Source organism: Lepidochelys kempii, chromosome 1 (assembly GCF_965140285.1).
Source record: "Lepidochelys kempii isolate rLepKem1 chromosome 1, rLepKem1.hap1, whole genome shotgun sequence".
NCBI lineage: Eukaryota > Metazoa > Chordata > Testudines > Cheloniidae > Lepidochelys > Lepidochelys kempii.
In genome coordinates this window covers 326,930,343-326,945,802 of record NC_136380.1, presented here as the reverse complement: position 1 = coordinate 326,945,802, position 15,460 = coordinate 326,930,343, and the positions used below count along the sequence as shown (strand labels likewise).

At 41.6% G+C, this 15,460-nt stretch overlaps 1 protein-coding gene across 15 annotated transcripts in view; it reads right to left on the bottom strand.

Moving 5' to 3' along the window:
- SRPK2 (SRSF protein kinase 2) overlaps positions 1 to 15,460 on the bottom strand; it is a 310,148-nt gene that overhangs the window by 55,682 nt on the left and 239,006 nt on the right. For all 15 annotated transcript variants that reach the window (XM_073328503.2, XM_078851153.1, XM_078851154.1 and 12 more), the window contains one exon: positions 9,594 to 10,067. In XM_073328503.2, the coding sequence (XP_073184604.1) occupies positions 9,594 to 10,067 (474 nt within the window). The remainder of the gene's footprint in view (positions 1 to 9,593; positions 10,068 to 15,460) is intronic.

Here is a 15,460-nt window from a genome sequence, read left to right as displayed (position 1 = left end):
TTCCGCTGGAGGGAAACCATGACTGGACGATGGAATGGGGGACAGACACTTGCCATAAGTTGCATCTCCTGGTAGTCGGGTTGCCCACATTCTAACTGCACAAAACTGAACACCCTTGCCCTGCCTGTTCCCAAAGGCCACGCCCCTGCTCCACCCCTTCTCTGAGGCCCCACCCCCGCTCACTCCATCCCCTCACTTGCCACCACTTGCCTCCCTCAACAACTCGTTTTCACTGGGCTGGGGCAGTGGGTTGGGGTGCAGGAGAGGGTGAGGGCTTTGTCTGGGGGTATGAGCTCTGGGTTGGGGCCAGGGATGAGAGGTTTGGTGTGCAGGTGGGGGATGGGGAGTAGGGCTAAGGGGTTCAGCTTGCAGGAGGGGACTCCAGTCTGAGGCAGGAGATTGGGGTGTGGGAGGGGCTCTGGGCTGCAGCCAGGGATGAGGGCTTTGAGGTAGAGGAGGCGGCTCTGGGCAGTTTGGAGGGGTTTGGAGTGTGGGAGGGGGTTCCAAGCTGGGGTAGAGGTTGGGGTGCAGAAGGAGGTTCAGGTGCAGGAGGGAGCTCAGGGCTGGGGGTTGGGGTGCAGGAGGGGGTGAAGGATGTGGGCTCTTAGCGGCGCTCACTTCAGGCGGTCAGCCGCAAGCAGCAACATGTCCCTTGGCTCCTAGGCAGAGGCGCAGCCAGGCGTTTCTGCATGCTGCCTTGGCACGCAGGCACCAGCCTCTCAGCTCCCATTGCCCGTGGTTCCCAGAGCCCCCGTGGCCGTTCCTCCGCCTAGAAGCCAAGGGACATGTTGCCACTTCCATGGAGCCACACAGAGCCAGGTAGGGAGCCTGCAAGTCCTGCCAACCAGACTTTTAGAGGCCCGCCGCCAAGGTCCCTTATTGAACGGGCGTTCCAGTCAAAAAATGGACACCTGACAACCCTATCTGGTGGAGTTAGGCCCTTTCTTCATGAGGAAAAGCCCTGACAGTGATAGACATTGGGGATCAGGGAGATAAAAATATCATCAGGTGTAGCCTAAGTCTCTGCTCTCCCTGGTCCTGTACCCCTCTCCCCACAATCTGACAGAGCCACAGCAGTTATAGTTTGCACCACAGTCTGAAGAGGCAGAGCCTATACTGTAGGTGGTTGAGGGTCCCTGTGGGTGCTTTTTGTCAGTGCTGTGGTTCCCAATGTTTAGGCTTAGTTGGAACCATAGGTATCATTGCCACAAGAAACCGATGTGTTATGTAAAGCCTCCGCTCAAATGCGATTGTAAGATCTGTAACTTGTATCATTAAGTTCTGCAACCTTGTTGCAGACTTTGTAACTTCAGTTACTGTTAGCACAGCCTTTTAAGTTTTGTAACCTTTGCAAACTCTGTAACCTTTTCAAGTTACCACTTGTATGAACTGCCACGCTTTGTAATATCCCATCGTGCAATCAGAGAGTGTGTGAACAAGGGAGTGTGTGTGTGGAAGATAAGGGAGTGTGAGGGGAACTGGGCAGAGAGGAACTGCAAGGAGAAAAGAGCCCGGAGCCAGGTGTGTCTGATATAATCTGCCCTGAGAAGGCAATCACGGAGTGCTGTAAAGAAAAGATGCATGAAAGGAACAGGGACTGGGAAAGTTTCTCGGTGACGGACACAGAAGAAAAACTCAGTGTACGTGACAGGAGTGCCCACTTCCAAAATAAAAAGGAAGCAGCCACACACACAAGCAGCTGCTCCTTGACCTGCTCACGAGCCCAGATCCGTGACCGCAGGCGGACACACCAGATCTACCACGCTTCGGCTTCTTGGTTTCCCATGCTGTCTCCGGTAACCCTCAGCCTGTGTAAGTGTGTGGGTACATGGGAATATGAATGCAGTGTATAAATAAGCTCCTTCTCTTTTCTGTCTGACTTAACAGCAGCATTGTAATAAAACTAATACAAGTGTGACCCTGGGTTGGTTTTTAGGGGAACAGAGGTAACACAATGGAGCCCTGGATTTTTGGGCATTCTTGTCATGACCCTCAGACTTAGGACATTCTAACTCCTTATGGACTGAAAGGGAAGACTTGTTCAACATAGGCAGAGTTGCATCCAACTTCTTTGAAGTGGAATTAGAGGAGAATTTGCGCACGTATTTATGAGAGCACTCTCTGCCTTCCTTGCAAGACCCCAATGCAATCCCTTGCTCCTAAGTAGGACCTTGTGGTAGGAAGTGCACTGGGCGGGGGGGGGGGTAATCTCCCAGCCTAGGTCTGACTGCAGACTCATGGCTTTCTATGTTAGGTACTCCTTGAGGTGAAGTTCCTGCCCCTCACAGGTACAACTGAAGAAAGAGCAGCAGATACTGCACCATGCTGTGATGTGAGCTTCCCCAAGGCAGTACAGACAAGGCTGATGGTCATCACTGACCGTGAAGGAGAATGGACAAGAAACACAGATTTTGGAGCCTGGAATCCTGGGCATAGTCCACTACTCATAAAAAGATATGTGCCTGGGAAGTGGGGAGAGGGGGAAAGGAGAGGGCAGGGTTTTCCGCAGAATGGGGAATCTAACTATAAAACTTAGCTAAAACTACAGAGTAAAATTTGAAACTATTTACTATATATATAGACACACACACACACCCTTACAGATGAAAGAATAAAACAAGGCAAAGCTCTGGACACTGGGAGTTCTGAATCAAGCCATATGGCAATAAGAAGAAACTGAAGAGGCGGTCAGTCCTCTCTTCCCTTTATAACCTCAGTTGGAGCCACAAGGAGAGCGAGGGCTTATGCACGGACCAACAGACATTGCTTTCAAGAATTCTCTCAGGCACATGGAGCACACTGCAATACACGTAGGGACCAGCACTCAAAGAATTTCCGCTTTTCCAGTTTACTTTTTTTAAAACATAAGAAATTACATACACACACACACACAAAACACTACATTAAAAGAATGTTAAGGTTAAGAGGCTGCTAAGGTATTAGTGTGATGTTAAGGTACTAGTTCCCTGGTGCAGTTTATGTTAAACTAGGTAAGATGGGGGTGCTTATTAATTAAGGCCCTGGACTTTTTTCTAGGTTTTGCTTAGTTTTCTTTTAAGCTTCTCATAGACCTTTGAATTAATTTATTACAGTGAGGTTCTGCATCAGTTACCTTACTTAAATACTGAATTAATATATCTACAGTACTGTAGTCTCTTAATCCACTAATTTTAAAATTGAGTACCTATGCCTGGGATGATGCTCGTGCAAACCTAATGCTCATGCCCAATGAACTTTCATATTTCCCCCTATCTGGTTACAGATTTCTCCTCTTACCATCTCTCCCACTGTTTTATTAGGATTGAAATTACCAATAGATTTACCATTAGGTAACTGACACAGATCAAAACAGTCACAAGTAAAATCCTGGAGTCTTTGAAGTCTGTGGCAAAACTCCCAACGAATGGAATGGGGCAAGGATTTGACCTGAAGTCTTATGCACCTTCTATACAAGGGATCTGCAGAGACTTTCTGGCTTTGGGTCTGGATTAGAAGCCAAGAAAAGTCTCTCCTTTGCTTTTAATTTCCTGCAACCTTATCTAAAATGTTTTGCTGTTATAGTCGCTGAATTATAAAATTGTGCCTCATCTTTTTGTAAAAAAATGTTGTCATCCTCTTCACTGCAAAGGATGTCAAGGAGATTCCCAAACCTGAGCCATTCTTTTTAGGTAACAAATCTGAGGAACTGTCCCCGATTGAGGTGTCATTAAGAGTAGGTTTTAGAACAAACGGATAGATTAAACAGTAATAACTCACCAGGATCAGATGGTATTCACCAAGAGTTCTGAAGGAACTCAAATATGAAATTGCAGAACTACTAACTTTAGTATGTAACCTATTAATTACATCAACCTCTGTTCCAGATGACTGGAGGATACCTAATGTAACGCTGATATTTATAAAAAAGGTTTCAAAAGTGATACTGACAATTACAGGTGCACCTTCAGTACCAGGCAAAAAACCTATAGTAAAGAACAAATTATCAATCATATAAACAAACACAATATGTTGGGGAAGAGTCGAACGGCTTTTGTAAAGGGAAATCATGCCTCACCAATCTATTACCATTCTCTGAGACAACCAGCATGCAGACAAAGATGATCCAGTGAATACAGTGTACTTGGAGTTTCAGAAAGTCTTTGGCAAGGTCCCACACCAAAGGCTCTCACACAAATTAACCAGTCATGGGATAAGAGGGAAGGTGCTTTCATGGATTCATAACTGGTTAAAAGTTAGGAAACAAAAGGTAAGAATAAATGGTCAGTTTTCACAATGGAAAGAGGTAAATAGTGGGGTTCCCCAGAGAGGTATACTGGAGCCAGTGCTGTTCAACATTTTTATAAATGACCAGGAAAAAGGTGTGTAAACAGTAAGGTGGCAACATTTGCAAACAATATTAATTACTCAAGATAGTAAGGTCCAAAGCTGACTGTGAAGAATTACAAAGGGATCTCAAAAAACTGGGTGACTAGGCAACAAACTAGCAGACGAAATTCAATGTTGACAAATGCAAAGAAATACACAATTGAAAAAATAATCCCAGCTATACATACAAAATGCTGGGGGTCTAAATTAGTTGCTACCACTCAAGAAAGAGATCTTGGAATCATCATTGATAGTTCTCTGAAAACATCTGCTCAGTGTGCTGCAGCAGTCAAAAAAGCTAACAGAATCATAGAATCTGGAAGGGACCTTGAGATTCCCCTTAGTCCAGTCCTCTGCACTCATAGCAGGACTAAGTATTATCTAGACTATCCCTAACAGGTGTTTGTTTAGCCTGCACTTAAAAATCTCCAATAATAGAGATTCCACTATCTCCCTAGGCAATTTATTCCAGTGCTTAACCACCCGGACAGTTAGGAAGGTTTTCCTAATGTCCAACCTAAACTGCCCTTGCTACAATTTAAGCCCATTGCTTCTTGTCCTATCCTCAAAAGTTAAGGAGAACAATCTTTCTCCCTCCTCCTTGTAACAACCGTTTTTGAACTTCAAAGCTTTTATCATGTCCCCTCTCAGTCTTCTCTTCTCCAAATTAAACAAACCCATTTTTTTCAATCTTCCCACACAGGTCATGCTTTCTAGACCTTTAATCATTTTTGTTCCTCTTCTCTGGACTTTCTCCAATTTGTCCACATCCTTCCTGAAATGTGGCCTCCAGAACTGGCCACAATACTCCAGTTGAGGTCTAATCAGCACAGAATAGAGCAGAAGAATTACTTTTCATGTCTTGCTTACAACAGTCCTGCTAATACATCCCAAAATGATGTTTGGTTTTTTTGCAACAGTGTTGACTCCTATTTATCTCGTGACCCCCAGATTCCTTTCTGCAGTACTCCCTAGGCAATCATTTCCCATTTTGTATGTGTGCAACTGATTGTTCTTTCCTAAGTGGAGTACTTTGCATTTGGCCTTATTGAATTTCGTCCTATTTGCTTCAGACCCTTTCTCCAGTTTGTCCAGATCATTTTGAATTTTAATCTTATCCTCCAAAGCACTTGCAACCCCTCCCAGCTTGGCATCCTTTGCAAACTTTATAAGTGTACTCTCTATGACATTAACTAAATCATTGGTGAAGATATTGAACAGAACCGGACTCTGCAGGACCCCACTTGATATGCCCTGATAATGTTGTTCTTTACTATTGTTTCACCCAATTTGCCTGGTATATTGGAATTGGAAAAGGTACAGAGAAGGGATACAAAATGATCAAGAGTATGGAACAATTTCTATACCAGGAGAGATTAAAAAGACTGGGACTGTTCAGCTTAGAAAGGAGACGACTCAGGGTGGGGGGACATATAATCATGAATGATGTGAAGAAAGTGAATAAGGAAGTGTTTATTTACCCACTCACATAACACAAGAAGCCAAGGTCACTCAATGAAATTAATAGGCAGCAGGTTTAAAACAAACATAAGGAAGTGCTACTTCACACAGTAAAAATTCAACCTATGGAACTCGTTGCCAGGGACTGTTGTGAAGGCCAAAAGGATAACTGGGTTCAAAAAAGAATTCGATAAATTCATGGAGGATAGGTCCATCAATGGCTATTAGCCAAAATACTCAAGGATGCAACCCCAAGCTCCAGGGGTCCCTAAACTTCTGACCATCAGAAGCTAAGACTTGAGAACTGGGAATGGATCATTTGATAATTGCCCTGTTCTTACATTCTCTCCAACATCTGGCACCAGCCACGGTCATACATATGGGGTAGTCATACATATGGGGTAGTCATACAGAGTGATCTGGATCACTTGGTAAGCTGGGCGCATTCAAACAAAATGATTTTAAAATGGCCAAATGCAAAGTTATACATCTAAGAGCAAGGAATGCAGGCCATACCTATCCGAATAGGTAACTGTATCCTAAAAATCAATGACCCTGAAAAAGATCTAGAGAGCATAACTCAGCATCGTCTCCCAGTGCAATCTTGATTTCATCTATGTTACAGACATCTCACTTTCTTTCTTTCTTCTTTTTTTTTTTTAATGACTCAAACTGAAAGTATATGCCAGATTTTTTTTAATTTTGCAAAAAGTTCTCCTGTACTCTGTTCCAAATTATAGTTTAAAGCCCTTTCAGTTTTGAACGAAGAAAACTGGTATCTCCTTTACTTAAGTAAAGACCATATAATCTAAGTCTGCCTCTTAGCAGAAGGCATTACACAAAGCTCTGTCAAACCAAAGCTTTCTTTTCTACATTATCACCTCATTCATCCATTTGTCGGTGTGGTCTTTTTCTGTTGGCAAGAGATCACTGACAAGAAACCTTCATCAATAGACTGCAGTTTTCTCTTCTCTGCTCCCTAAAGTCATCTGAGCCTATCAAATCTTTTTCTTGTGTCAGTTTCCAAGTATTTGTATTAAGTGGAAATTCACCAGCATTCTCTAGGAGCATAGATTCTAGAGAGGGAAAAGACCTTTTAAAAGTTATCTAGTCCATCTCTTTGCCATCTCTTTTGTCCTTATACTTTTCTTGTCCTGGCACCTGGGAGGCAGCGTACCATCCCAGTCTCTCTATCTAGATCAAATGATCTGTGGTTCTTTTATAGTGCCCATCACTGTAGTATCTAAGCATCGATTCTGAGCCATGATTTCATTATTAAAGCATGTATCAAAACCACTTCTCTCTCCTTCCCCTTGAGTGATCATCTTTCAGTGCTTACTTTTCCTTCACTAGTTAAGACTACTATTCTCTGCTTCTTCCCAGTTTCATCATCCTCTAACTCAGCAAGTGCAGAATATTCTCTGGAACTCATTTATTTGCTATTCACTATGCTCAAAGACTGCTATGCCTGGCTCTGTTCCACACCAACACTTGTAACCATTCACAAACCTCCCAGTGTTCTCTAACCTTCCACACAGTTTTTAAATGAAGCCTGCTAAACAGATCACAACTAGCTGTAAAAAAACCTCACCAAACCAGTACTTTTTGAGTCAGCCATTCATACAGAAAATACAGACCCTATACCTGTTTTTCCAAAGTCTCACAAGCACATCTGAGGTCTTCTGCTCAATGCTAACGAAGCTAACTGTCTGACCTTTATTGTATTGTTCTTAATTTGTCTGTTTATTAGTCACTCACCAGCGCTCACACTTAGCTCCTGCCTCTAACTCGGATCAAAATGTATTTTATTAGGACTCATTCTTGATTCTGCCTTCACTTCAGCTGGCCTCCCAGACACCACTCATTTGGTATTTCCTCTTTCCTCTCCCCTACTTTAGTTTTGCCTTCCAGGATCATGCCTTGTTATTGCTCCTGCTAGTATTGCTTACTAAAAAGAGCTGGATGCAGCAGCAAAAAATAACATTCTCTGGTTTGGTTCACACCCTGCACCCGCTGGACCATACAAAAGCTATTCTGTCTAAGAGCAGCCCAGATGCAATTCTCCACTGCTGCTGTGCTTGGTAAGGAAGGAGAGGCGAACAGCCACGTAGCATATCTTCTGACCCCTTGCACAGGGGGCACAGCAGGGGGAGTACCATAGCACTGAGCACTACAGGAGATCCTGGACTGCTGCACAGCCCAGATGTAGCCCTGGGGAGCCAGAACAGGAACATGAGCAGTCCAGAATCTAAAAGCTGTGAAGATGGTGTCCCCCCAGACAGTTCAGAAGATGAAGCACAGAATCTTTCTCTAGGTCTGTGTTGCTCCTGCGCATAACACTTTTTATGGCATAGGAAAACTAGAGTGAAAGTGACCAGAGGCTTATTCCATTCAGGTTTTACTACTATTGCTGAGTGCCATGTGCAGGAGTCACAGTGCAAGTGTGATTCTTCCGCAAGGGAATTTCAAGTGTGGTGAAAAAGAGAGAGGAGGGCATGCAGGGTGGAATAACTGCAAACCCACTCCAGATGTACAGCTGATATGATATCCTGTATTATAACAAGGCAAAACCATGGAATCTACAGAGCCGTTCTTTAGCGAACAGCTGCTAACAATAACTTCTAAAGATTGGCTTGCTACCTATGAGCACTTGTAAAGCTCCTATACTTTATGATGTACTACCAAACTTTTAATAAGGAGCTCTCCCACAAAAACGTTCCATCACAGGGGACTATTCATGAGACAATCCCCCAGCAATAGACCTCCCCCCAAAATAATCATTTCTATATCCTTCCCCCCAAAAATCTAACTTCTTCCACTTCCATTCCAGCCCAATAATGGTCCCAACCATGGTTCCTCAGAATCCCATAAATAAAACACTAGGTGGCTCTTGCAGTATCCCTGTGGCTCAAGGATCTTGGGAAGGATAAACGACACGATGACTACATTTAATTAACTCCATCTTTATAAACTGTGGTGAGGGAGAGGAACAGAGAGTGCCTCAAGTCTACTGAAGTGGAAGTAGGGCCACAGGGTTTCGCCGCCATCACCTCCTTTCAGCCCTAGTGAGTGGTTTACTTTTGGGGGGTAATCTTCAATTAATTAATTAAAAGGAGCAGAAACTTACTTTATTATTTATTATTCTTAATTTTATTATTATTGTTTTAAAAAATAAAAGCTGTTTCATGGACCTAGAGGCTGGCTCAGTTAACAAGGAGATCCTACAAACTCCCTCCATCTCAGTGCACAGCATATACTATACTGACTCTAGTAACATGCATTACAATAAGGTAAACATTGCAAAATACAGAAATATCCATGCATGTGTCTGCTTAATTTACATGGCACATCTATCTAGGTACTTATATGATTCCCCAACCTGTAGGTCTGAGCACCTATACAACAATTTAACCTAGTCTTAAAAATACATTAAATATGCTGGAGTTAAAATGAAGATAATTTCCTATTCTGGTTTCTGGCAATAATTAAGACATAACTGACAACTTAAACCAGCCAAATGGATGAAATATTAAATTTCAAATGATTATAATTGAGATTTACTATTAACAGAATATACAGAGCAAATAAGCAAAATATTCTAGTTTAAACTAATTTCATCAGTATCCAAATAAAAAGCAAGCTCTCAATGCACACGTCACTGAATAGAGTTATGGCACACATACAACATTTAAATCCATTCCAAAGTACGATTTCATCTACAATTCTGAGATACACAAAAGCATTTACAAGAGGAGGCAAGTACTTACTTTTTGGCAAGTCTCCAGTACTAGACGCTGAAACTGTTCTGCTTCTATCCTGAGATGGGCTGCTCTCATCTCTTTCAGTTACAGATGATCCCTCAGAAACAGCTGAACCACAAGCTACAGATTCTAAAGCTCCAGAGAACATTGAAGCTGAAAATTCAGAGAACTGTGACTCAGGAATTTTATGACGTCCATTTGGCAATTCACCATTAAATTGTTCATAGGAGCTACTATAAGAATAATCATTTTTTGCATTTGGCTCATTGAAGTTATACTCCTCAGGGTTTGGGCACTCTTCCTCTTCTTCATCTTCAATCTGTTGTTCCAGTAAGAATGGGCCATTTACAATATGGCCATTTGTTTTGGGGGATTCTATCCATGTAGGGTCTGTGTTAACAAGTTCCTGTTCAACATCATCATCTTTCTCAGTGTTTTCTTTTTCTGTGTCTTCTTTTTCCTCCTGATCTTCTGCTTCACCTTAAGAATGTAATGAACAACGTATTAGATAGTACATCAATATACCTTTTTTGAAATTATGAATTTTCATGATCTTTAACTCCTCAATAACTACTAGACTTCAGTGTAAAGAAACACTTGAATACACAAAGATTTCAACTTTAACTTGAAGTCTTTATTTCATTTATTAGGCATCTCATTTCACTTTTTATTTGGAAATGCTTGTGTTTTACAACTTTGATTATTTTCCAATTTCATCTTTATGTTTTAAAAAAAATATTTTTCAGCAAAGCTAACAAGTGATCATTATTATTCACAATTTGTATTATGGTAATGCCCAAAGGTCACATTATGCTGGATGCGGCACTAACACTCAGGAGAGATGGTCCACCTTCAAAGAGCTCACCATCTGCAGCCCTGATCCTGCAGGCTGTTACTTATGTGTGGAGAGCTGTACCTGTGTGGAGCCCCAGTGAATTCAAAGGGGCTCTGCATGGGCATAATTAGAGCCCTACCATATTCACAGTTCATGCTGGTCAATTTCATGGTCATAGGATTTTAAAAATCATAAATTTTGAGTCAGGACCCCCATTTTGACAAACGCTGGTCTCCCCCGTGAAATCTGTATAATAGAGGGTAAAAGCACGCAGAAGACCAGATTTCATGGGGGGAGACCAGATTTCACGCTCCATGATGCATTTTTCATGGCTGTGAATTTGATAGGACCCTAGGCATAATGGTCTGCATGCTCAGGACAGCTTGCAGGATCAGAGTCTACACTGAAACAAAACACATGTGGACATACCAAACAGCAGGAGAGAATGAAAGAGGAAGGACAAGGATAATCGTAAATATGATCATGAAGTTACATAGTTATGTGTACAACTTAGTGGCTCCAAATCTCTATTTGTTAATATAAACAAATGAAGCATCATATAAAGAGCAGCACAGATGTGTCTCAGGAAGGGATCTGAGTAAGAGGGCAATGGCCTTACTGATTAGTTCAAGGGGAACATTATATGGCGGTAGGGTAAGAGAAAGCACTAGTAAAGCTGAGGGAGAAGAGGCCAAATAGGCATTCAAGGCTAGCATCACTGTCAGAATGAAGGGAGTGGTGGCAATGAGTTAAGAGTGGATAAGCAGGGAAGAGCACAGTTATGAAGGTCTTTGAAGGTAAGAACAAGAACCCTGAATCTGATACAGTGGCAAACAGGGAGCCAGTAGAGGGACTCAAAGAAATGCAAGATATTGCCAGAGTAAGAGACAAGAAAGGTGATCCTAGAAGCAACATTTTATCTGGAATGGAGAAGGGCAATGTGAAGATTGGGGAGACCAGAGAGAAGTTGGTTACAGGAGTGGTTTTCAACCTTTTTTCATTTGCGGATTCCTAAGAAATTTCAAATGTAGGTGGGGACTCTTTTAGAAATCTTAAACAAAGTCTGTGAACCCCCATGGGTCCACGGACAGCAGGTTGAAAACCACTGGGTTACAGTAATCAAGACATAATGAGGGCCTGAAAGAGAGTGTTTAGCAACATGGGAAGAAAGACAAAAGGCATATCTTAGAAATGTTATGGAAGAAGCTGCAGGATTTGCAGATAATTATAATAGTAATAAATTACTTAGATGTGCACAGAAAGGGAGAGGTGGAATCAGAGATGACTCTATAGCTACATTAATTTTATGTAATAAAGATGCAACTTGTTGTTCTGTTACTTCCTCAGGATACTTAGTTATGTCAGCATTTGTAGTAATAATAGATTTTCAGGACCTAAGTAAAATGATTTATATTTAATTAAAGTCTCTTTAATTAAGGTTGTTTTTACCTCATCGCCATTTGATCAGAGAAAACTAGGACTGTCAAGCGATTAAAAAAATTAATTGGGATTTATCATGCTGTTAAACAATAATACAAAATCATTTATTTAAATATTTTTGGATGTTTTCTACATTTTCAAATATATTGATTTCAATTACAACACAGAATACAAAGTGTAGAGTGCTCACTTTATATTATTTTTATTACAAATATTTGCACTGTAAAAAACAAAATAGTATTTTTCAATTCACCTAATACAAGTACTGTAGTGCAATATCTTTGTCCTGAAAATTGAACTTATAAATGTAGAATTATGTACAAAAAATAACTGTATTCAAAAATAAAACCATGTAAAACTTTAGAGCCTACAAGTCCAATCAGTCCTACTTCTTGTCCAGCCAATCGCTCAGACTAACAAGTTTGTTTACATTTGCAGAAGATAATGCAGCTCGCTTCTTGTTTACAACATCCACCTGAAAGTGAAAACAGGGGTCCACATGGTATTGTTATAGCTGGCATTGTAAGATACTTACATGCCAGATGCGCTACAGATTCATATGTCCTTTCATGCTTCAATCACCATTTCAGAGGACATACGTGCATGCTGATGATGGGGGCTGCTCGATAACAATCCAAAGCAGCGTGGACCAATGCATGTTCATTTTCATCATCTGAGTCAGATGCCACCAGCAGAAGGTTGATTTATTTAATTTTTTTTTGGTGGTTCAGGTTCTGTAGTTTCTGCATCGGAGCGCTGCTCTTTTAAGACTTCTGAAAGCATGCTCCACACCTCGTCCCTCTCAGATTTTGGAAGGCACTTCAGATTCTTAAACCTTGGGTCGAGTGCTGTAGCTATCTTTAGAAATCTCACATTAGTACCTTCTTTGTGTTTTGTCAAATCTGCAGTGAAAGTGTTCTTGAAACGAACATGTGCTGGGTCATCATCTGAGACTGCTATAACATGAAATATATGGCAGAATGCGGGTAAAAAAGAGCAGGACACATGCAATTCTCCCCCAAGGAGTTCAGTCACAAATTTCATTAATGCATGATTTTTTTAACGAGCGTGATCACTGTGGAACATGTCCTCTGGAATGCGTGGTCGAAGCAGGAAGGGACATACGAATGTTTAGTATATTTGGTATGTAAATACCTTGCATGCCTGCTACAAAAGTGACATGAGAATGCCTGTGCTCACTTTCAGGTGATGTAAATAAGCGGGCAGCATTATTTTCCATAAATGGAAACAAAGTTGTTTCTCTTAGCACTTGGCTGAACGAGAAGTAGGACTGAGTCGACTTGTAGGCTCTAAAGGTTTACATTGTTTTGTTTTTGAGTGCAGTTATGTAACAAAAAAAAATCTACATTTGAAAGGTACACCTTCACAATAAAGAGACTGCACTACACTACTTGTATTAGGTGAACTGAAAAATACTATTTCTTTTGTTAATCATTTTCACAGTGCAAATGTTTGGAATAAAAAATTATATAAAGTGAGCACTGTACACTTTGTATTCTGTGTTGTAATCGAAATCAATATATTTGAAAATGTAGAAAAACATCCAGAAATATTTAATATGTTTCAATTGGTATTTTATTGTTTAGCAGTGTGATTAAAACTGCGATTAATCACGATTAATTTTTTTTTAGTTAATCGCATGAGTTAACTGCGATTAATCGACAGCCTTAGAGAAAACCAATTCAGTGTGTTTTATGGTTTTTATTTAAAAGCAGAAACAACTATAAGGCTAATTTATTATACTTCCCTAAAGTACTAAACAATACGAAAATCAGATTGAGTTACAATGTAGACGGCATTAATCCAATCAAGGAGTTAACAATAATACAAATCAAAACTGGTTAACTAACAAGAAAACAATGAGATCAACAATTTATCAAATCACTGCAGAAGCACAATAAATAATCAACTCACAAAACTAATATAGTACCAATGATTAAATGGCTTATTTAGTCATACACAGACTTCCCATCCCCAACCCACATCCTGCAAAATGGCTAAGACAAGTCTTTCCTGGCAGGCATCCCCGTATCTGTTAAGGAAACAAAAAGAAGCAAAGTTATTCAGGAAAAGAAGGAGGATCTGCTCTTTTGGCTCAGATACCGTCATGCAGTGGGTGTTATCTGCTGACCAACTGGCTGGTCTGCAATGTCTTTGATTCCACTTTCTCTGGGAGGGAAAGTAGAAGTATCTGATTGTTGCGGTGGTGACCTCGGGAGGAGCACACTTCTTCCTTGTTTATCTAGTCCTTTAAGGTAGAAATTCAAGCTGATAATTTCCCAGAGGACAGACCACCTCAGTAATCTTTGGACCAAACTGGGGATCACAGGTTTGCATTCCACCTTTACTGTCCAGCCAACCCTGGTCGAGTGAGGTAAATCTAAACACTCTTGGGGCCCTTCTTCCGGGGGACTGATTCTTTGTCACATCCACAGCTCCTGATATTGTGTGCCAAATGCATGGCAATGTAAAAACAAGCATCCTGGAGGTTGAAAGCTGCAAACCAATCCCCTGGATCTAATGACAGTATTATTGAAGCTAGGGTAACCATCCTGAATTTCAAATGCGAAATGAAGGTGTTGAGCATTCTGAGGGCTAGGATCTTCTTTGGTATGAGGAAAAATTTAGAACAGAAGCCTGACTCTCTGTAAGGACCAAGAATTGCTTTGAGAACTGGGAGAGAATTCTATTCTAAAAAAAGCTTATTATGAGACGAGATGAAAAGGGAGATGGAAGGTGGGAGAATGGTAGGTGTAAGTATGGAAATGAATCCTGTAGCCAAATGATATCATGCTAGGATCCATTTGTCCAATTTTAGGCAGTTTCATCAGGCCCACCGATGGAGTAGATACACCCCATATTGGCCAGGAAGGGGTTAATAAGATTCTGTGGGCTCAATAACCCAAACCCCATTACAACTGCAAGAACTGTCAAGCCTAGAAGGAGGCATTAAAAGAGGAAAAAGCCCAGCTCAATAGTGGCTGACTGGCAGAAGGAGTGGGAGGGCCTGGTTGGGACCACAGGAAACATACCAACAGCTTGGAGGAAGGCTGGCCTAGGCCAGAGGCTATCCTGAGACCGTTAGATGCCAGAGCTTCCTTGGGGGTAGGTATATCTGGTGCAGGACCTTTATATTTGCTTTGTTCATCATAACTAATCTACTTTCCTTTGGGGATCTGTAGAGGAGTGAGCCCAGGAAGACCCTGTAAGAAAGGGACTAGAGACAGGTTGAGGGAGAATTTAATAGCCAGAACTTACCTGCTTACTACAGGATCCCCAGCTGGAACCCAACAACAGAGGGTGGGCCTAGGTTCCCCTATCAGCCCGCTGAGGATGGTAACATGAAGATCCCTGGAAGCAAGGATCCAGGCCTGAGACTAAATTACTGTTTTGCTGGACTTGATTTACTCTGGAAGGGGTGGGACTATATGTGACCTGGCTGAAGTGCCATGTCATGAGAAGAAGTAGATGACTACAGGGCCACAATGGCTGTAGGCAGGGACACCAGAGGAGAAGACCCTGCTATGCCACACCCAGCTGCCAGGGGACACACTGGCCATGAGTTACCTATCTATAC